General features: G+C 37.2%; 1 protein-coding gene across 6 annotated transcripts in view; it reads right to left on the bottom strand.

The window, feature by feature from the left end:
• Positions 1 to 275: 275 nt before the first annotated feature.
• The window catches only part of RAPGEF2 (Rap guanine nucleotide exchange factor 2), a 134026-nt gene continuing 112525 nt past the window's right edge, over positions 276 to 21776 (bottom strand). For 2 of the 6 annotated variants that reach the window (XM_026061223.1, XM_026061226.1), the window contains 12 exons: positions 19484 to 19724; positions 18855 to 19238; positions 16884 to 17095; positions 16642 to 16765; positions 15825 to 15848; positions 14528 to 14751; positions 13500 to 13685; positions 11603 to 11755; positions 8944 to 9169; positions 6957 to 7516; positions 4020 to 4325; positions 276 to 2743 (listed from right to left, as the gene is read on the bottom strand). In XM_026061223.1, coding sequence (XP_025917008.1) covers positions 2718 to 2743; positions 4020 to 4325; positions 6957 to 7516; positions 8944 to 9169; positions 11603 to 11755; positions 13500 to 13685; positions 14528 to 14751; positions 15825 to 15848; positions 16642 to 16765; positions 16884 to 17095; positions 18855 to 19238; positions 19484 to 19724 — 2666 coding nt within the window. In that variant the 3' untranslated portion in view covers positions 276 to 2717. Of the gene's footprint in view, positions 2744 to 4019; positions 4326 to 6956; positions 7517 to 8943; positions 9170 to 11602; positions 11756 to 13499; positions 13686 to 14527; positions 14752 to 15824; positions 15849 to 16641; positions 16766 to 16883; positions 17096 to 18854; positions 19239 to 19483; positions 19725 to 21776 lie in introns of those variants that run through there. The other 4 variants (XM_026061224.1, XM_026061227.1, XM_026061225.1 and 1 more) reach the window with 3 other exon arrangements.

Below are 21776 nucleotides of genomic sequence, written 5' to 3'. Positions count from 1 at the left end.
CTTTTCTTACTATTACATTTTAAGTGTGAGATATTTCTAGAGTTATGCTATGAAGGGTTACATCTACACAGACCATTTTGTTGCTTTTCTTTCCAATGAACTAATTTTAAGTTTGGAAATAATGCCTGTCAAACATTTCAAAGCTAAATGGGATATAGCTGATAATGGCTTTAGCAGTGACATTTTAACCCAGTCTTCTGCATACTAATGAAAATAGAGAATTTAACATCAGAAAAAAAAAATCTACAGCTTTGACATTGAGTTAACATTAATTTTTATTAGGGATGCTATTGGGTGATCTTTATTACTTGAAATACCTTCTTCAGTAAGAACTCACAAGGAACACTTGCCATATTTCTCCCTATTTGAATTTTACAACATGTATTCCTTACTTCTATACCCTACGTAATACCACATCAACATGATCCTTCCTTGAAACTTGTTTACATACTATATACACCTAAGATCATTCCTGCAGGAACTSCTTTTTGGCATTTGAAGTATTTCTGCTGGGAATGCACAATATATTGGTCATTCTCATTCAGCAGTACACATACCAACTTTTCAAAAATTATCAGCAGCACAACTGTAGATTAAAAAAAACCTCCACACCAATTTTTGCCCGCATCACTTGGCAATGTCCCTTTAATATTAATACACAGAGAAATAAATTTTTTTCATAAATTTGTTCAAGTATGTGGAACATGTAAAATGCATAAGAATCAATATGGACTTCATTAATGTTATATTTATTTATTTTCCAGCTTCATACAAACTGGATGTAGAAGCATAAACATAGTACATTTCTACCATTTTCAACAAAAATATAACCAATATGTACAATTATTTTATTAAAAATACAAAAGGGATACAGACTCCACCAATGTCTTTCTAAAAGACATACAGGTACAAGTAGTATCAAAAGTATGAGGAAATCACCAGTTAATTGTACATTCTGCACTTGACATCACAGAGCGAACTGAGATTAGCAGTCCTATGGTCTACAATTACTTAATGCTTATATAACATTTGTGCAACTTGTGATAGAGCTAGGATTTTGTATTTCTATATATGCACATGAGGTCCATAGCCTAGAGAATAAAACTGGCAAATAATGCATATTACATGTAAAATTACAAATGCATAATTGACAATGTGATATATAAGCAAATAGACATAAGCTATGATTACAGGAGAGAGAATTAAATAAAGYACTGACATTTGTTTGATACAGTGAAAAAACACTGCAATTTGATCTTTAAAAGTTGAAGCTATTTACGTTTATCTACTGATCAATATGATCAGCTGAGTTCAATGGAAAAAAAAAAATCCAAGACCAGCAGTTCCTCACATTTGAGTACTACTCGGATTGGCAGCCTTCACTTTTCCGGAGTCTGTGCAAAAACAACACAAAAATAGAGGGGAGGGTAATTTCAGTCATTATAGGGTTAATAGCAGCTGTGAGCAGGTGATTGCTACACATTGGCCTTCTCTACACATGCAGTGTTCCATGAAGCCATTAACAGTTGTGACTATTTCTGCATTGCAAAGGCTGGCATATCTAAACTTGTTATTTGTCATCATTTAAAGGCTTGTTTATTCCCTAATGCCAAAATCAATAGATGGAGGTTATCAGATCAGTATTAACAACTGACATCAGCTGTGACATCCCAACTTGCCTTCACTGCAATGTTATCCAGTTAATTTTTCTTTTAATAACTACTTTATAGTAAAAAAAAATAATAAAAATAAAAATAATATATAACTTAAAGGTGGGGTTGCCATCTGTCTCATTAAGAATGGGACACTGTTTTTAGTATGCCATCCTGTATTCCTCAAGGCACAGGTATGAGACACACAGTGTCCTATTTTCCTTCACTGGATAGCTGCAAGCAGGTAGTTCTGCCTTTACACTAGACCCAGCTGGCAATACCGTCAATCCTAACATTTACAAACTTTTTCAGATCCCAGGGTGGGGCACTTTAGGAGTGAAGCGAGATGGTCAAGGAAAGGCTGCATATCCCATAACCTCCGCCCTCCCTTCCGCCCTGCTCAGCCACGTGATACCAATATTGTTTCCAGGAGCTCAGGCTGGCAACCCTACTGAAAGGTAGGAAATAATACTGTAATCATTACGCAGATGCAAGGTTGGATCTCAGAACACAAACACACAGAACTGTAACAAAGGCATTGTAAACAAGCAAACAAGCACTGCCTCCTTGAGGGGTTTCAACGCGTTTTTCTCTTTGCAGATAAAAGGCCAAATATAATTCGACAACTAGCTTATCTCATTATCCCAGTGAGACTAAGTGCTAGGATTGTGATAAAAATCTAAAAGGAAGATTTAAAAACCCTTCCAGGCATTGGGAAGTGCAGCCAGAGTTAATCATCCTGATGTGATGATCTTGGAATTTGGAATGATACTGTGTGATGTGGTAGACAGCGACAGTGGTAGCTCGGAGATTGCTGCACTGTGTATTTCAAGCAACACAGTTTGAAAAGTGCCAGGGCGATTTCTTCACAGTATTTCACATGCAAGGGGAGAGGGGACAGAAGGGGGAGGGGCAGAGGAAGAAGCCCCATGCTGCTTTAAGGCAGGGAAGGAGGCAAATAGGTCCACCATCCTTTAACTATAGTTCCAAGGCTCCTATTCTAGGGACGTCTTCTTGTGCTCTCCTTTAAGGTGGCTCACTCTGGATCCAGAAAAGCCCCAAGTCTTAGACAGCAGAGACTTGTTCATCTTCTGCAAACACAATAGGATAGGGGAAAATATAATTTAATTCATATAGAACAAGACTGCTACTGAATGAAACAACCTGTACTGTGCTTATATGCTTTCCATTCCTTTGTGAGTATTAAGCATATATTTAAAACAACCTAAATGTCTTTACATTTCAGGGTTCCTGAAAAATATTTCATTGCAATTTTATTCCCAAAGAAAGAAAATCACTACCACTGAGCTAGGCTCTCATAGCCTGATGAACACTATAGATACTTCTAGATATCTAATAGTTGAATAAAGCTCTCTTACATTTTTTCCTGAACATATCTGCTGGAAGTTACTATTTTCTAATGATTTATTTAAATTAAGATTGTATAAAAATTCATTGCAGCTTAAGTAGTCACTGGTAGAAACCATGAGAATTCTCACACTGTCATAGTATTTCTTCAAGTTTGAGGCAATCCTATTATGGAAGTCTCATTTTCTCATCATGTTCAAGTGCAGTGTTCATCCTGCACATAAAGCCTTAGTAACTAAGGAGTTAGGGAGGGAGGGGACAAGTTAGCCTTTCCACCAGTAAACAAAACAAAATATCAAAGATTCAAATGTGTGATTTGGGCACTGCCCTGCTCAAATTTTGAGCATCTAGCCCTGAACATGCAATCCAGTTACACTTGCACTCCACAGAAAAAGAGAGAGACTATGTCTACGTAGTCTCCGTATCACTATAGCTGAGCGTACATACACAGATATGCTTTGTCCACATTGGCAAATGAGGTGGCACAGTAGGAGAGGGCTCGTAATGTGAAACAGTTGGTGTGGAAGACCCAATGTCCACAAAGAAAGAGCTTCAGATAGAGCGCACATGACTATCCATCTAAACCTGAACAACAAACAATGCTCTATGGGACAAAAAGGCACTCTCTGTAGGCCAGGATACTTTTTTGACCATTAAAAGTACAGTTAGCGCCATGCATTAGGTACACTGGAAACTTTCAGGGCAACCAAGGTTGTATTTGGTGAACTTAGGCACTTCCAGAGAAGCTGCCTAAGCCAATTGCTTGGCTGTCCAAGATGCAGGTGGACTTATGTCCCAAATTTTAAGCGATATTTAGGATGAACTGAATTCCTCCCCTTCCAAAAAGTGAACAAATAAAAAGCTTTGAAAGGTGGAAGAGAGCTCAAATTATGGCAAGAATTGCTACTGCAGAACACATTTAGGTAATGAGCTTTGTGTCTGGGAAAACTGAGCATTTCCGCATGCAGTACTCTCAAAATCTAAGAGTTAGAAATTTACCATCCTCCTCTGTGGAAAACCCTTGAGACTGATAGTGAGCAAGACGTGGATCTGACTCATTTGGTTTATGCCACTGAGGTTTGTTCGCAGGCCTACTAGTTGAATGACCATGCGACTGCTGCTGTGGAGTTGATGTCCCATGGGTCTCACATGTCCGTGCCACCATCCTAGACCTCTGAAGTGCTACGTTGTAATCTGGAGGCTTTCTGGCTGGATGACAAACACCTTCTGCAAACTCAGCAATAGGTATTCCTACATAACCAGGAGGAGTTGGAGGTGGTTCCCGATATCGACCCTCTTTTCGTGCTGCAGGAAAACCAATAGACTGCTGTGAGAGATAGTAAGAGGAAAAATGCTCAAAGAAAAATAAATAGGGAAAATTAAATATCAAGCAGCTCAAGACCACAGGAAGAGAAAACTGTAAGAAGGACAAGAGTTGTATATCATAGAGTAGATAAAGAGGTCTTGGAAAAAAAAATAAGCATACAAGGGCAGTACAATAGCATGTAAGGTCTTTCATGCAAAAAAGTACAGAATATACAATATACACAGTATATAGTTATTCTTCCAGTAGTGAAGCATTAGTTTAATAAAATTCACTAAATTACATGGGGAATCTGTTTAAACTTAGCAGCTGAAGCTGTTCCATCACTTGTCCAGAATAAAACATTCACTACTCAGAAAGAAACCAGTGTGGGATAAGATTCAAGAGTACATGGAAGTGGCAACCAGCAGGAATATTGGCATCTCCCCAAATGCATGACTATTTTAACTCTGAAGATGGGCTTTGTGCATAAAAGCCCATCTCTTGTCATTAACATCTTGCAAAAAACCTGAGCAACTGATACTGATACCTTCCTACAAAAATTACCACTTAATAAGATATGAGCTACAATTCCAAAATGTAGGAAATAAGAGTGGGCCTTATTCTCATGCTTTTTGTATGCATCATGGCCTGCTCTACTTATGCTTGTATTCTCTTGTAAAATTAAATGTGGAAAGTATGCACATAAGAAAAATGACTGAATAAGATCCTACATAGGAGATGGAAAGACCACCAGACCACCAGCTAATCTGTGGATCTTGTTAGGGCTTAACTGCATCTGATCAAGACTTCATTCTGGGTATAGTCAGAAGTTCTCTCTTACAGAGAACTTGCTTAAAGGAAGAAAACTAAGAAATTAAGAATTTTAAACATCTGCAGGGACACAGCAGATAGGCTTGGGTTTTATGGATTTGTATTTTGGAATTAGGTACTTAAAGCTGTTAATTAGGACTTTGAAACTGAAGACTTCTTTAGYGCTTTAACACATGACCATTTAACTTACAGTATCAAGACACAAAGAGCAGGAAAAAATCCTGACAAAGGCAATGTACTTTCCCCTGCTTGTCACACTATATATTCTTGCACAAGTGGTGAGGATACCATCAGTCAGCATTATGCAGTATGAAATCAACTGAAAGGTCAGTACAAGCTTAAAATGGACTAGAGCTACTTGGTTGGTGGGTTTTTATAGACTAAAAATAATGCCTTGGTATTAGCAAAACCAGTCTCCAATGGAATCAAAGCATTTTTCTTGGAAAATTCTTTTAACTGAGCAAAGAAGCACAAAGAAATTTGAGTTTTATTCAAAAAAATTTGAAAAGTAATTCTGGTGCAGAAGAAATTCTGAGGAATGATTCTATTGAATAGTGCAAACGATCAACATACATTCATCTTACAGTCATGCACATTCAGTGCAAAAAAGCCATGTAAAAACAGTGGCTTCTGTTGGACAGTATTATGCAGAGTTACATTATGAAGCAAAGTGAGTTAATATACTGAAGTGCATGAAAGTATATGGCTGGAAGTTTCAGATCTCTCTCATATTCTCTGAAGTCTCTAAAAATCAGTGGCAAGCACTGCCTTGAGAGGCAAGTTTGGAAGCACACTAGTTCCACATTCTGGTGGAAACCAAGTGTATCAGAGAGTAAAATTAGAGACTGGCATGAACCAGAACCTCAGATCCTGAACTGAACAGCTTCTTCCTCTTCACAGTTCAGTGATTCAGACCTGCACCCAAGCTTTGAGGCAATGGGCCATTACTAAGCAATATACTTGAGTAGAAAATGGAAAAGCAGTTTATCACAGGAGTCTCAGCATGACCTCAATCTGGCAGACTTTTTCAGCTGTGTCAACACAGAATGAATTTCAGACAGTTCTACATATTAACCTGAGAAAGACATTCAAAGAAAAAGGGGATGAAACAAACGAAACTGAGGCAAAATGCTGAGGTCTCAGATGGCCCAAGGACATCTGGGAAGCATAGAAGGAGCAATATGAGAAAAATGTTAAACACTGCCAGAGCCACCTCCATGTTAATTTATATATTATTTGATCTTCCTTTTGTTAAATGACTATAAATGTATTTCAGCTCTAATTTCTTAAGAACCTCTTCAGTTTTAGCTGTCCAAAGACAAACATCTAAATCTGTACATAAGCACTAAGTGACCCCATTTTCAGAAGTAAGGAACGTTCACAATTACCAGACAAGTCATACAGATGTACAAAGTAAAACACTTCTGAAAAATCAGGCCACATTTATTAAGATATCTAAATATAGAATATGGAGCCTTACTGTGAAGAGTAATTCACATTTCAAAACAGAAACCTAAATATATCAACCTCTCAAAATACTGTCCAGCAGTTGAGTTAATTTTTTTGATGTATGGCAGGCTCTCTTGAAATACAAAGGAGTTATCACTTGTTGATGCTCAGTTCCGTGTTATTTCCCCTAGCAATAAATACACTATTAAAGGGCAAAACTGGGGAGAGACTACAAAATGCTTTTTTTGCTTTAAAAATAAAACCAGAATAAGAAAGATACTTTCAGAATAAAACTAAGAACTATAGGCAAATGAATTAAAATACTTTATGGTAAACAAAATTTAACTTACCAATAAGCCCCTTTGTACTACTTGATGATACTGCTATATGAGCGGGCACGGGAGCTGGTTTTGACTCCTCTGCGGTTACAGATGTTATACTACTGGTTTCAGCTTCAATTGAAACATCCTTCCCACCCCTCCGCTTTATGGTACCTGTATCACCTTCCGAGTCCTCTCCCCAGTAGCCTGTTGAGGATGCCCAGCTCGCTCTGGACTGTGCTTGATCAAGGGCCTCCCTACCTTGACTTTGCCTGCTATACTTTGTGCCATGATCGGGGAACATCAGCTGGTCCATGTGACTGCCTGAGGCCCACAGTCCGGCCCCATCGCCTGAATTATCGAAATGAGTATGTCCAAAAGGCAGCGTCTCCCAGCTTCTCTGGTGCTGTATTGTTTGTATGTTGTCATGAGAACCACTCGAACAAGAAGTCCAGCTACCACGGCCACTGTCGGCAGCATCAAGTGAAGCTCTGTCCCCCTGATCCTGTGACAGTTCCTCTGTACTCGGAGAAGAAAGCACAGCTGCTCCTGCATACAAGCCTCTGTTCTCTGACAGTGGTGCATATGAGCTAGACAGACATTGGGGGGGGGGGGGAAAATCCAGCATTGGAATCGGAGATCATTTAGAAAACATGAAGAATGAGAATCAAGGGAAAAGCAAGCATAATGAAGGTTTTGATGCATTTTCTATTAAGTATTATTGGCATTAATGACTAATTCAATTTTGAGTATAAAACACTTTCATTTCAAGTTTATCTATAACAAAATCAAAAAAAGAAGTAATTACTGGATAGATATTCTGATAAAACTTACCACTTCTTGGGATTTAGTTCAAAAGGTAAGATCATAGCTTTGAAGCTGCCCATTCAGACAGGCAAATCTAAACCTGAACTAGGTTTCTGCTTTTTGGATCTTTTCAGTTTAGGAAACTCTGAAACCAAACTTTTCAGTATTTCTTGCAAATGGAAGCTTATCGGACCATTACTTTTAGAAACACACACTACTTCCTAAAACAAATATGTACGCTTTCAGCTATTGTGCGAGCCTGACACTAYCAGTTGCACAGCAACAGCAAAACCTGACAATCAGTTACACAGCAACAGCAAAAACTGACAAAGTGCTGTTTTTATTTAGCAGCTATAAGGGCTCCCACGATTTCCAGGGTAACTTGCTATGCACACAGGAACTCTGGGTCTTCCAAACATTTAAGACATCTGACTAAAGAGTTTGCAAAGCCTGGAATTCCCAGAGCTGAAGCACACCAGCTTTGGAACAGGCCTGCCATCCACAGACCCCTCAGGATTAAAAGCCTAAAACCATCCAGGAAACTGAAGCTTCCAAATAACATCTCAGAAAAGTAAGCGGAGATTAAATGGGAGCCAGAGCTCCACTTATTTTCAGACCAAGGCTCACTGCTACAGATTTGGAGAACTCATAGCGCTAGCTTCCTCACCATTATAAAACTTAATTACCTAGAAAATTACCCAGAAAACCAGCAACCTAATGTGAATTTTAGCTTCCAATTATTTAAACTTTGTTGACTAGGAGAGATATGTGGGATAAAACACTGAGTTAGATAAATCCACACTTTTCTGTGAAACCAAGATTTCTGTTCTCAGCTTGACCACTGAACAATTAGATGATAAATTATTCATACAATTCAGTTAATTCCATCTAGAAAACAGGCTAGAACACTAGTCCGACACACAAAGAGGATAATCTACAGCACTACTGAATACTCAGAAAATAAAAAGCAGTAAGCAAATGCTTATTGCTACTGCTGTAGACCTAAAGACACATTGGGGAGCGCATAACATTTTCTGGGCAGAAAAYAGAGCTTTATCATAAGATGCAGCATTCAAATAGTGTTTTTTAAGAAGGGGGGAGATGAAATATTTGTGAAAGATACAGAGAAGGTTATATAAACAAATACACACAAGACATATGCATGCTACATGAAAGCTTAATATAAAGTAAATATAAATAAAATTCCTACCCTAAGCTGTATTGATCTGGTTCAATCATGATTCTTCTGTCAATCCTTCCCACACCAAGATTTGTCTCCACGATGCTGACAGAGTGTCTCTGTCTCCTCTCATCATGCAGGGAGACTGGCATGGAGTCAAAAGAGGAATTGCTGACAATACTAGATCTGGAAGAAATTTCACTGTGACCAGAATCTGAGAAGTTATCGACTGTGCCACTAGGAGCCAAAGTATAGCCTGCGTAAGGAACAACATCATGTTACTCAAACAGCCTGAGAAGCCTGATCAACTATTGTCAGACAGGCTCACTGCTACAGTAGCACACCAAAACTGTGATTACATTTTATTCACAGAAGCAGCACTTAAAAGACAAAGATATGCAACAGAACTTTATAAAATTATATGTTCTATTTCTTAATAAGAGATTCAAGAATGTGGCAACATGACATACTCGGTTAGAATTCAACTGCTCACCTTCCTCTCTCCCCTCAAATTATTACCGAATGCATCATATTTATACCCCTGCATTATGAAATCTCACTTCACACGAAAAACCAGCCTGTACATAAACACTGTCACCAGGACTGGAACAAAGAAATGCACCGGATAAGATTAATGCTTCAAGTAATCCAAGAGAGCCTCTTACACAGTTTTCCTGTTCAGCAAAGCTACACTTCAGAGATGAATAGCAGATACAACATGAAGCACAGATGTCTGGGCTGACTGACTGCTTATTACTTATCTTGGCTGAGAGAGGGCCTGAAGTGTTTTCAATTAAGTTAGAAAAAAATATTCAAGATTTTAAAGTTTTCTTTGTGGTACTTGGCTACCTGATTATATTCTAAAAGACAATATTCTATAGCATGTATTACCAGAATTATACAATAATTTGGAGGTAGCATAGGCACTGCCAGACAGAAAACGTGCAAACCATGAAATGCCAAAAAGGCAAATTTAGCTTTTGTTTTAGTATTAAAAAGTTGTACTGAATGCTCTCATCAGCTAAGTTAAAATCCATTAAACATACATTTACACGTAACTGCAGTTTTCATTTTTGGCTTTCAGTCTATATTTAAGCCTCAAAAGACTTCAACTGATTTATCCCAATTCACACCTGCTGAGAACATGGGATTAATTCTGACAGATTTGACTGAAAGAAAAGAATATACCATTAGCTTCATGTTGCCATCAATCTCAGGATCTCTTTTTTTAAAATTTAGAACCATGTTTATGATTTACTCTTTTCAAATATACAGTACTCTTCCCACTGTTAGCCAAGCACAAAATCCCAATTCCTTTTTCAAGAAATGCACAGACATGACCAAATTTATATAAATTCACTCTTTTCTAATAAAGTATTTGGGAAAAAATATGCTGAGATCTTACAAGCTGATAATTTAAGTCTTCCATGCCTAATATCCTCCTCCATCTGACCTTAGTAAAGATCACTTCAATAGAGATTTTGGATATGCATTTGTACTCTCTTGCCATACTCATCTTTCCCCTTTTCCAGTCTCTGCTTATCCAACTGGACTTTTTTTTCACCCCCTTCTTTTGGTTCTATAAACCCCATCTATGCCACAGGTCCATGGTGAATTGCTATTCTTGTTACTGTTCTCCCTTTGGAGACAAGGGGAGGAACTGGTTAGGTCCATTAGTCTGGAGCTGTAAGATCTCAGCTGATTGGCATTGTCACCTACCAGGGTAGGAGAAGGGTTTAGCTATCCGCTTGATAAGAAAGTGATACTCACATAAGTTTTAATTCTTTACCCTCCCTGTGAAATTTGGTGAAAGTTTTTATTACAGTTATAGTCTCCAACACTCTAACCTCCTTCAGAGTTCTGAACTCTGGGGATAATTCCAATACACATATTTTAACATAATGTTATATTTTGTAGCTATTAAACTTGACTTTGTTATTATGACTTTACAATATTCTGAAAAGAGAATAACCTAGAGGTTATCTGCAGTACGACTATGCTGTCATACTTCCAAAGTGACTTTTTTGTTTAAACTACATGTGAATGCCTTCAATCTCTTTTTCTTCAATTCATAAGCAGAATAAATACAATGAAAAAGCAAGCAGGTAAAAAAATTAATTCCTTTTCTAAGGTCCTAAATTCACTTAAAAAAAATAACTACAAAATCATTTAAAATGAAYTCAGTCAAGAAAGCTCCATTGTGCAATACCATTTCTCAAATATCCATACACATTGCTTGAAAAATTATGCTGCTAGAAAAATTGTTTATCAGTAATTTGAATCCTGAATACCCTAACCCTGCTTTTCATACACAGGTCACATCTCATCCGGATGGATGATACAGCAAATAATTCCTCTAATAGGTCAACGTGCTCAATACTGTACGTTAAATTTCAATCTGCACATGCTGCCACTGGCAGAAGACACTTATGATGGGAAAACTTTATCTGAAGCAGCAGCAATGAGAGTGGCCTAATGCACTATTGTTTCAGGCCATCTTCCCGCCTTTAGCTAATAGGAGGGCTTTCAGGTCTTCCACTAATGCATTACCCTCCTGCTCTCTTGCTGATCGTGTGTAACAAAAATAAGAGCAGCAGTATTTCATCCTGAACCTTTAAATCCTCTCTCAAATTCCTGAAACTCGTAGACTTTGGGAAACAGAATGAGAAATGTTACACATGTCTAATACCTTTCCTTGGAGAACTCTGTGGTGAAGTGGGAGGAGAAGACAGCTGTGAAGATGCACTTGATATTGTATCTTCAGATTGTTTCTTGTGACGGTCCAAACTTCCTTCTTCAGACAATGAAAGAATTTTCTTTAAAGCTTGTGGGGAGTTAATGCCTTTAAGTAAGAATGCATATAGGCAGATGTAAAGCCTGAGATAAATATACCTTTGAATTTCACAATGCATTTATAGAGGGGACACCATAGAGGGAAAAAAAACAAACTTCTAAATATTTTTCATTTGTGAGTTTCCAACACTAGCTTAAATGAGATGAAAGTTTTAAATCTGTTTAAAATACAGTGCTTTTTTTCTGCATTTTAGTCAAGCCAGTCTTTCATTTTGGCCACCTAAAAGAAATATTTTATCTCAGAAAGCATAATCTAGAAATTGTGTTTCAGAATACTGCATATACAGATCTATAATCAAGGATATATACGTAATGGTTACTGGGAACTTGAACTAAAAGAGTGAGAATACACACATGTCCTCAGATCTCACTGGGTTAGTGAAGATTTATGCAGTAAGAACTAAAACTGTTCTTCCACTTCTTTTTCTATTCACAGAGCAGTCCAGAAGGTCAAAGAAAGCTGGGAAAGAAGACGGGTAAGACTAGGCTTAAAAAACAAGGTCCTCCTGGAGTTGCCTTTCTTCCTTTCACTTCTGAGAATCGTCTCTGTGCCARCCTATTTTGGGAAACTGAAGAGTAACAACATCCTGAAGATGATACATGGTGTAAAGATCTAGGGCATAAAGAACTGCTTTTCTGAGACAGAAGATTTGTCCACCCCCAGACACAAGACCAAAACCTTGGGATAGTTCTGTTTAAAAGTGAAGATGGAGCTTCTTTGACAGCTTTGCAGTTTTTTTGTGGTAGAGGTTATTTTCAAGTATTCTATGGAATTTGTCTTTGATCTGTTGGAGCACAATGCTGCAATCAATAATTTAGAGCTGTTTCATCAACATAACCTAGCCACCTTTTCAGAAACTGTCCCACCCATGAGCAAAAATGTAGTCTTCAAAGTCCTATTAAGACTAACATTTAGTGGCAGTATCAACAAGAACTAGACAAATATTAAATTGTTTCTTGCTCATTTTGCTACTTCTAATTCCTCTCTACAAGTCTAAGCAGTGTGTAAGTGAAACTAATTGGTGAAATCAGAATTAATCTCTTGTGAAACTACTATCATGTAACGGGAAGGACCAGTTACCCTGTTTATACTTACTGAGAATTTTACAGTACTTCAAGTGATATGTAAAAATGTCTTTAATAATGCATTGGTTATGTATACAGCTGGGACACAGATTTGAAAACCAAATTAAATTAGAATAAATTACTATTGTCCAGTATGTATCACAGTTGCATGCAGACAGCAACACTGGCATAAAAATAAAAAAGCGTTAGGGAGTGGAAGTCAGAGGGACAATTCTCAAAGTGAAACTTGGGGCCTATATTTGAACAGGACTACTGATTTGCACAGGCCTGAATTTCATAATAAACGTTCAACTCTTGAAAAAACACCAGTCTCTGAGGTATCTCAGATGGGTCACTCAAAACAAACTCCAAGTCACTAATCCCTTTGGAAAATGTCCTTGTGCAGATAGAACTAAGTACCTTCCTTCCAGCTGTTAGCCAAAGATAAATACTTATATTGATTAAATTGACAGGATGGTTTCCTAGAAGTTTTCTTTCTGTTCATCTCTAGAGAAAAGGATTTATATGCATACATTGTATGAGCTGTCATAGCTGCTATTTACTACTACTTGAAACAAATGTCTGAATCTTATTTGATTAAAAGTGCTTCCCTGACACAAACAATCAAACCTCAGAGTACTGAGCCAAACAGTTCTTGTTCCACTCACCAAATGGTGGGAGGTCTTTGACCGGCACTTTCTTGCGAGAAGGATAAAGAGATACAGCAGGGACCTGCAATGCTTGGTTTACTTTATGTTGCTGCTGCTGCTGCACTTTCTGCTGGATCCCTGCCCGGGGAGCCACCGGTGATGTTTCAGATTTTCCAGATCGTTTGTCTCCTGGATTTTTTGGTACTATGRGAGAAAATGGGAGAAAACAAAGAATGATTGCTAGCTACAAATACTGTGGGAAGTGCAAAGCTCTCCAACTGCAAATTGAAAGGTCCTCAAATAGTGAAACAGTGAATGCAGTAGGACTCATTTAGAGGAAAAAAGGAGAAGAGGAAAAGAGGGAGAGATTTAATTTTCCATTTGAAGTATTTAAGTTATCAAAGGTCCTTTGCTCTGTTTCTCAAAATAGAGCTCATATAAAATAACTGTTGTTATAGTTATCAGAAATGTGACCAGAAGTTATACTGGGCTACCATAAGGACTACAACTGATTTACAATAGACATAAAATTATTAATTTTTGCTACCTTCAAGGAAGGGGAAGGCATAAGACACAGCATTCTCTCAAATCAAAATGAAAGTTATTTTCAACATAAGGTCCCCCCTCCTCTGCAACCAGGGAGAACCCTCCATCAGCTCTCTGAAATACCTGGACAGTAAAAAAAATCCTTGTTCACCTCTCAAGGCTAAGATATGTAGGATGACCAACCCTATTCACACACAGCTAGAGCACATCAGAACTGTAGAGGAACATCTGGCTCCTCCACACCCTTCATACAGATGACTCAAAGGAACCTTTGCGCGCTTCAGCATTACATCTTCCAGAAAGGCTCATCTCCTATACAAATCTATGTTGTTAATTTTTGAGACGAATCCCTTAAAATTTATAGATGTTTAGTACTTGCAGATGATTAGACACATTTTCCAACTCCTCGCCTAGTCATTGTTCCCACTTACTCCTTGAATACAAAAAACAGGGGTATAGTTATAGTCTCCTTACAGTCCGTAACAAATGACAATGCTCACGTGTGTTGGTGGCTGGCTCACACTGCAAAGACAGTGTCTGAAGACTCTCTTCATCCATTTCCAGATCCAAGTTTGAGAGATACTGCTTCACTTTCCGTGCCATCTGAGCATCCTCATATAGCTTTTTAGCATTAAGGAAAGAGCTGCGACGGACCCGCTTTTTATGACCTCCTGTTTGTGCGACATCTAGCACAGCTGCGTTTGTGCTGCCTTGGCTGAGGGACCTGGAGGGAAGGTATGTGGGGGCAGGAGTGGCGAAAGAGGGGAAAAGTGTGACTTAGTCCAGACACAGTATCACTTGATAAACTTGAAACATGCAAAAGACTGCATGAATGTCAGTCTACGGTCAAAGCTTACATGCCTCATTCCAGTAAGTCAAACAGCTATAACAGACAGAAGGATGAGGGTCAGGAAATCTTTTTACTTGGTTACAGGAGCTATTTTAATTATACAAATATTTAATCTATTCTGCTCCAACTAGGCAATATCACTTCACGCATCTAGAAAAGCATTCAAGCTAGCTCTCTCACATAAGCCAGCTACTGAGAAGATTGGAGCATTAGGAAAAGCTCATGCAGCAAGGCAATGCTGACAGAAGACTATAGCTGAGGCTCAAATTTAAATACATATTTAGAAAGCTTTCAAAGTGTCTTCCACATATTTTTTAATCAGACCATATACAAAATGTACAGCTCAGCTTTACTTAATAAAACTTCCTTCTATGTTCTTAAGTTGAATACAGTGAGCTCTTTGTTAAATAAAATGATCAGCAAGTTAATGATGAAATAAATGCCATGCACATTTCAATGTATGTATGTCTATGTGAAAGCTATGCATTGTTCCTGAATTGTTAAGGGTAAAAATGATGGCTGAATTGTAGTGTAAAAATATGAAGTTAGTTTAGCAGATACTTTAACTTTTAACATTTGTATTTGATTCTCATAATTGYTCATTAGGCATAAGAAAGTTAACAGCAATTTTTAGCTGTTTCAACCTTGCCATTTTTACAACTTYCCTTTTACTGAAAGTCGCTCCCTTGGGCAATTTAAATGGGAGGAGGAGAGGGGGAGAACCCACCCCCATCCCCATCTATAATCACCCATGAATATTTTATGGCTTTTGTGTTTTAATTTCAAAAGCAAATGCACTCCTGGATTAAAACGTATTGTCAGTAGAAAAAAGGGTTAACAAAAGAAAAAAATGTCAAAGCACCAGAAAATTAAAGATAGAAAATAGGAAACAATGCAATTGGAAAGGGAAGAATGAATTTCTGTGTGCGTTGTCTCCAACCACTTACCCCAAACTCCTCCATTTCTTCTTCCTGCAAGTGAGAGCCAGGAAGAGTAAAGCATGGGTTTAAGAAGAGACAGAGAAAGATCACAAGCTCAGGAAGAAAAAGACTGGACCTCAGGACAAGCAGTTCTAGAAGCCCACAAACATTTCAAAAGAGTCTTGACTTAGGTACAGTCAGGTATTACAAACTCTTCTAGTTCAAATTAAGAAAAAGAGTATGCATTAAGCTGGCTCTAACATGAAGCCAAAAGACCATTCACTCCACATTTTCTAAAAAACACTCTTACACTAATTAGCATATATTCCCACTTCTTTTAAATCGAAATGATAAGGTGGGTACACATCAATATTTCAAACAGGCTAATACATACATGTTCAAAACAGGCCCTTCCTCTCCCTCCCTCCCAGAGATGGAATTATATTTTTGGAATGAGGCATCTGGCAGCTAAGGAATAATTTAAAACATTTTTATATATATTTATAAACACAAAAGTTAATGATTTCTCCATTTTTAAAATTGGCTTCAATGCATACAATGTATAATTTTGGTTAATTGCTAAAAAGAAACAAAAAAAATGCATATTGTTCCAATATAACAAGGGGACACAGAAGAGGTACAAACTGATTCTGAAATTGAAAAACAAATCAGTTTTCCATGCATACAGAACTCTCCCTGAACAAATACAACTGAGGGCCCACTGTCAGGGGGGAAATCCTTTTTTCTCCAAATATGTGCACAGGCATTCATTTGAAAAGCATCTCTTACTGCTACCTAGCCTTCTCTCAATTGAGAGAGGGTCTGCTGAACACAACAAACTTACCTGGTTCTAAACATTAAAGCAGGATCCATGTTAACTGATGCCATACGACCAACATGGCGAATTTCTTTTGCAATCATTCTCAGCTTCTCAAAATTGACCAAGCCCTCCACTTTTGAATCATTTCCTAGAATCAACAAATATTGACAACATCAGTTATCTGGCAGCAATGTTAGTTTTCCTTAGCTGGTAAAAAATAAAAAATAAATAAATAAATAAAAAGAGGTGAAGTCATTTACTTTTACCTTCATGGAGGAATGTAAGGTCTTTTTTGATAACAGGAAACAGAGGAATAATAGGGGGCTGTAGGTTTTGGCTGTTAAGGACATTACGATATTTTGCCATATTCCTAGATGGATCAAACAAGTCCTGTAGATCTTGAAACAGTTTCTCATACTTGCTTGGAAGTTTTTCCCAGGTAGTTCGGAGCCGTGCAACTGGTGCCAAATTCAGGCCACTTGAAACAAACAGAAAAAAGTTCAAGAACAATAGAAAGAAAGAAGCAAAAACTTCTAGAAGAACACATAATAGTTTTTTTTATAGGAGAAATACAATATCCCAGAAYAGCGTACTACAACAATGTCAATACAATACAATAACAACAGCAAAAACTTCTTTTGTGCACTATTACAGGCCAATTTTTATAAAAGCCATAAAAACTGAGAATAGCAGCATGATGCAATCATAAGCAGATTAAGTTATATGTGGASTAGAAATCAAACCTTATAGAGAGTAGGTATTCACTCTTACTGTTTTGAAACAGTGTCTGAATAGGTTAACAATAATCTAGGAGTACCTCAGGATCACTACTTAATTTCAAGATTCCCAGATTGGAAGAACCACCATCTGCCACCTACATAATGTTTAGGTGGTGGTAGCACAGTGACCCACTCTCATCTGACTTTGTTGTCTCTAGATCCAATTGTTATAACAGACTCTAAATATCTGAGGCTATTCTGAAGCTGTAGCTGGTACAAAAAAACATAGGTCATTCCCCTTAGTGGTGCTGGCATCTTACACACACAGAGGCTAGCCTGTTTTGCATTCATTTCTATCCACTGAAAGTACTGACGCCTACATATATCTTTCCGTCATTCGAGTCCCTGCTAGCAAACAGGCTGCTTTTATTTCTCATTGTGGTCAGCTGAAAAAGCTGAGCTAAAACTCTAGATTTTAATGTCTCAGATGCTGACTGATTATTAACATGGATCCTTGGAGTTTGCTGTCACATCTGATCAGATGGTACTCAAGAACAGTGACCTTCAGGGGAAAGTGACATATTCAATCTGTTTACTAGAGCTTTTGCCAGAGAAGGTGATAAAATTGCCATTTTTAAATGCAACTTCCCTAGCTTTTACATAACAGGCAATATTTGTGGTTTTTTGTTTGTTTTTTTCTGTCCTGCATAACTTGGGAGACTCTACAGGAAATAGGAACGTTTAAAAAAATGTGTTTAAACACATGCATTACAGTTTCCTGCTTTTTCATTCCAGAACTGAGAAAGGTTTTCTCTTTGAGATTTTTGATACATTTTTATTCTTATTAAAAGACCTTCATCTGTGGCATTTTGTAAGGCATTGTAATCTAATTGTTATTGACTATTAGAGTTCTGTATTTCATCTGTGGTAAATTCAATAAACCCTACCCAGAACACTGGCTTCACTGCTTTTATTACTCTCTTTAGTTGTACGTGCTACACAATAGTGCAAAAGTGTACATTCTCATCAGGATCTCTCTTCCCCTTTTTGCATCTAAGAAACTGCCAATTCAAAACAACAGTCAACATACCACAGCTCAATGAATTCGAGATACTGGGAACCCTCTATAAAACGATGAGCTCCCCCTAGGAATATAACCTATTCATTTACGACAACACTATTTTTCTTCGTATAACTGCTGTTTCTTTTGTTTTTAAATAAGTGCAGTAATTTCTCTAGTGCCATGTTCACCAGTGGCCTCTAGCCACAGTATCTTGAACAGGAGGTACATAAATAGTAGTACCCCAAATAATATTTCAGCAAACATTTCAATGTCAAGTTCAGATTACCGGAAAATATCTTCCTTATTGGATTGCCAAGTGCTGACGTTAGCAGCGTTAATCAGTTTATTTTAACACTCTGTTCAGGTAATCAGTTTACTCTGTTTAATACAATTTAATAGACTGATACATTACTCCTTAATAATTTTAATTCTAGGTGAAAAGAAGTCTCAGCTACCTGATGATAGCAAACATTGAGTTGAAGTTCTTGCATTCTCTGCAGTGTAGTGCTATCTTAATGAAATGCTTAATGATCTTCATCCTTTTTAGCTGGTTGGTTTCTCTTAGAATCTCAGAAGCTACCCAGAACGTTTCTTGATTTATCACTTCTTCAAACTTCTTTAGATTAGTGCAACCTGTTTTTGATTTGAGTTTAAACAAGTCATCTATGTATTCCGTAGGTTCAATATTACGGAATAGCTCAAAGTTTCTCATGGAGAGCTGAGTAGCCACCTCAACAGTACTGAGCTGTAGTAGGGAAATTTGGCTTTCCCTTAGCAACTCTTGAGCATCTTCATCTGAACAAAGAGTTTCTGTTTCCATGTTGTTCTTCAGGTAATACCTGTAAAAACAAAATTCCAAAAAAGACTTAATACAAGATACTCAAATACTAGTGAAAATTACAGTAATGATCTAGTCAGAATGATAGAATAAAYTGAAGTTCAACAATATTAATTAGAATTTGCATTAAAAATAATTTCTTGTAAAGAAACAGAATATTAATAAGTTGAAAATACTCCTATTCAACAGGATTCTTAACTGATGAGCTGGCATAGTCTGTTGTAAGCCCGCAGTCTCTAGCCTCACCTGCCACTGAGTTGTATCCTGTCAGCAAGCTTCGATAGCTGGTCGGGAAGCCTCCTTTGTTTGATTACACCCTCCGGTGTGACAGAGACTTCACACAGCGAATATGCGTCAGGGGTGGCAGTGAGAGCAAATTCCCTGATTGCCTGGATAACCACTTCTTTTGCTGTTGTGTCTTTACTGATCATGATGTAGCGACTTTGCTGGTCTGCCTTGAAAACCCTCAGAACTTGATCTGGTAAATCTGAGAAAGAGTTACATGCAAGGTATACAATTTAGTAAAGCAGAAAAAAATAACAGTGTAAGAACAAGCAAGGATATCAGTCAGATTACATCTAATTACTAGTGCAATTACATTTTACTTCAGTAATATTGTTTTGTCTCTCCTCTTCCTACAAAACATCTCTTGCATCTACATAGTCTCTAACTCAGTTGCATTAGTTAGTGCAATCTAGATTTAGATCCAGAAATCTGATCTATTAGAGACCTTTTAATGTGGCAGACAGTCCCGGAAACTTAAGAGAACTTAAGTCTAGATGAGTAGGCATAGAGATGCATTGGATTTACCAGCCATATTGGAAAAGGTCTGTAACACAAGACAGAAAATTGTCTCGTATTTGTCCTCAGTCTAGATAAAATGCTGATTTTAAGCAGAGTTAAATTGAGTGATAAAAAGCCTTGTCTAAAGTCCTAGACAAATACTAGCAGCCCAATAAATCACTGCCTTGTTGTTCAGAGTTTTTCTTTCAGAGGTTTCCTTTTCCACAAACCCTACAATAAAGAGATCAGAGCATCTTTGATGACACCAAAGTAGCATTCCAGTGAGCTCTGATTCAAGTAATAATAATAATAATAATAATAATAATAAAAACTCAAGTTAAGATTTTTTTTTAAATAATAAACTAGTTTCATAAACAACTGGGAAAGAAAAACATCAGGTTATAGATGGGGACCTTGGCATGGGTCAAGCTACAGAAATAAGCAAACATTTCCGAAGTATGGGTAGATAAACCAAAGAGCAGCCTGATTTTCACAGGTATTGGGTATTGGTAAATTCTGCTTAAGACTAAGAAAAAATGAGGGCACTTATGACAACACGACACTGAGGCACTGACACACGGGGAGCTTAAGCAAATTAGGCAATTGGCATGCTAGTCTTTCTAAGGATGATTTTAACAAAATATAAACCCATTTACCTAAGTTTGACACTCAACTACAGTGCCACACACAAAGGGAAGGTGCGTGCATATATGTAGCTAGGAAGATCCATGTATAATGGCCAGCTGTATAGATAAATAAAATAGTCCACAACTGCAGTACTATTAATGCATCTGAACATTTAAGTATCAAAATACTCTAGTCTTAATACACTTAAATCATATAATATTAAATGTATATATAATAGACTGACAACTTGGTCTTCATTTCTCTGTGCCAGTATTTTAATTATTAGAAACTGAAACAGTCAAAGACAGAAAAATATTTTATAAATATTTGAGTTCTAAATATATTACTTAAAATAACTTATAATGCAAAACTTATGACTAACACCCATAAAGAAGGTTATTTTTTAAGAAATCTGGGAAGTGATCAGCCTAGCTCCAAATTCTGGAATTTAATAATTCCACAAACTTGTTGATGGATTGAAATCTAGACCCATTAATCAACTCAAATTTCTTGATTGTCATCGTTATATTATAAAAAGAAAACAAAGATATAATTGTACACCACTGGGCTTTTTAACATAGAATATTTTTATATGATAAGGTAAAGTACTTTCAATTGAATTTATTTTTTTTCCTCTGATACAAACAACCTTTTTTTTGTTGTGTGGCATGATTTAAAATCCTGCTCTTCTTTCTTTGATGAAAAATTTTTTGTTGTTTTGAGGTCGCATGTAAAGGTGAAGGTGTAAAGGTGTAAAAATATGAACAAGAAAACAGAAAATAACAGAAAGTCTTCTAAATTTACAGCCAAACATGATATTTTTTTAAAAAAACAAAGCACAAACACCCCCACCTCCCCCCCAAAAACAGCTGCTAGATGGAAACATCCACTGACACAATCAGAATCTTATTTGGCAACCTATGGAAGGAGAGGCTCTACATTAAACCTGGAAGCATGTAACACTTTTTAAAGTTATCACTAAAACATCTATTCAGCAACAGAAATCTCATGACAAATGAACAAAAATTAATCTTTTCTGACTATGGCTGCATGTCTCCAAAATATTCATCTGGGAAGTATTAAGGTAAATCTTCTCAGATATGTGCTGGTTTGTCTGCCACAAAGACTG

Source organism: Apteryx rowi, unplaced genomic scaffold (assembly GCF_003343035.1).
Source record: "Apteryx rowi isolate R43461 unplaced genomic scaffold, aptRow1 scaffold_178, whole genome shotgun sequence".
Lineage (NCBI taxonomy): Eukaryota > Metazoa > Chordata > Aves > Apterygiformes > Apterygidae > Apteryx > Apteryx rowi.
This window is presented reverse-complemented; position numbering and strand designations above follow the sequence as displayed.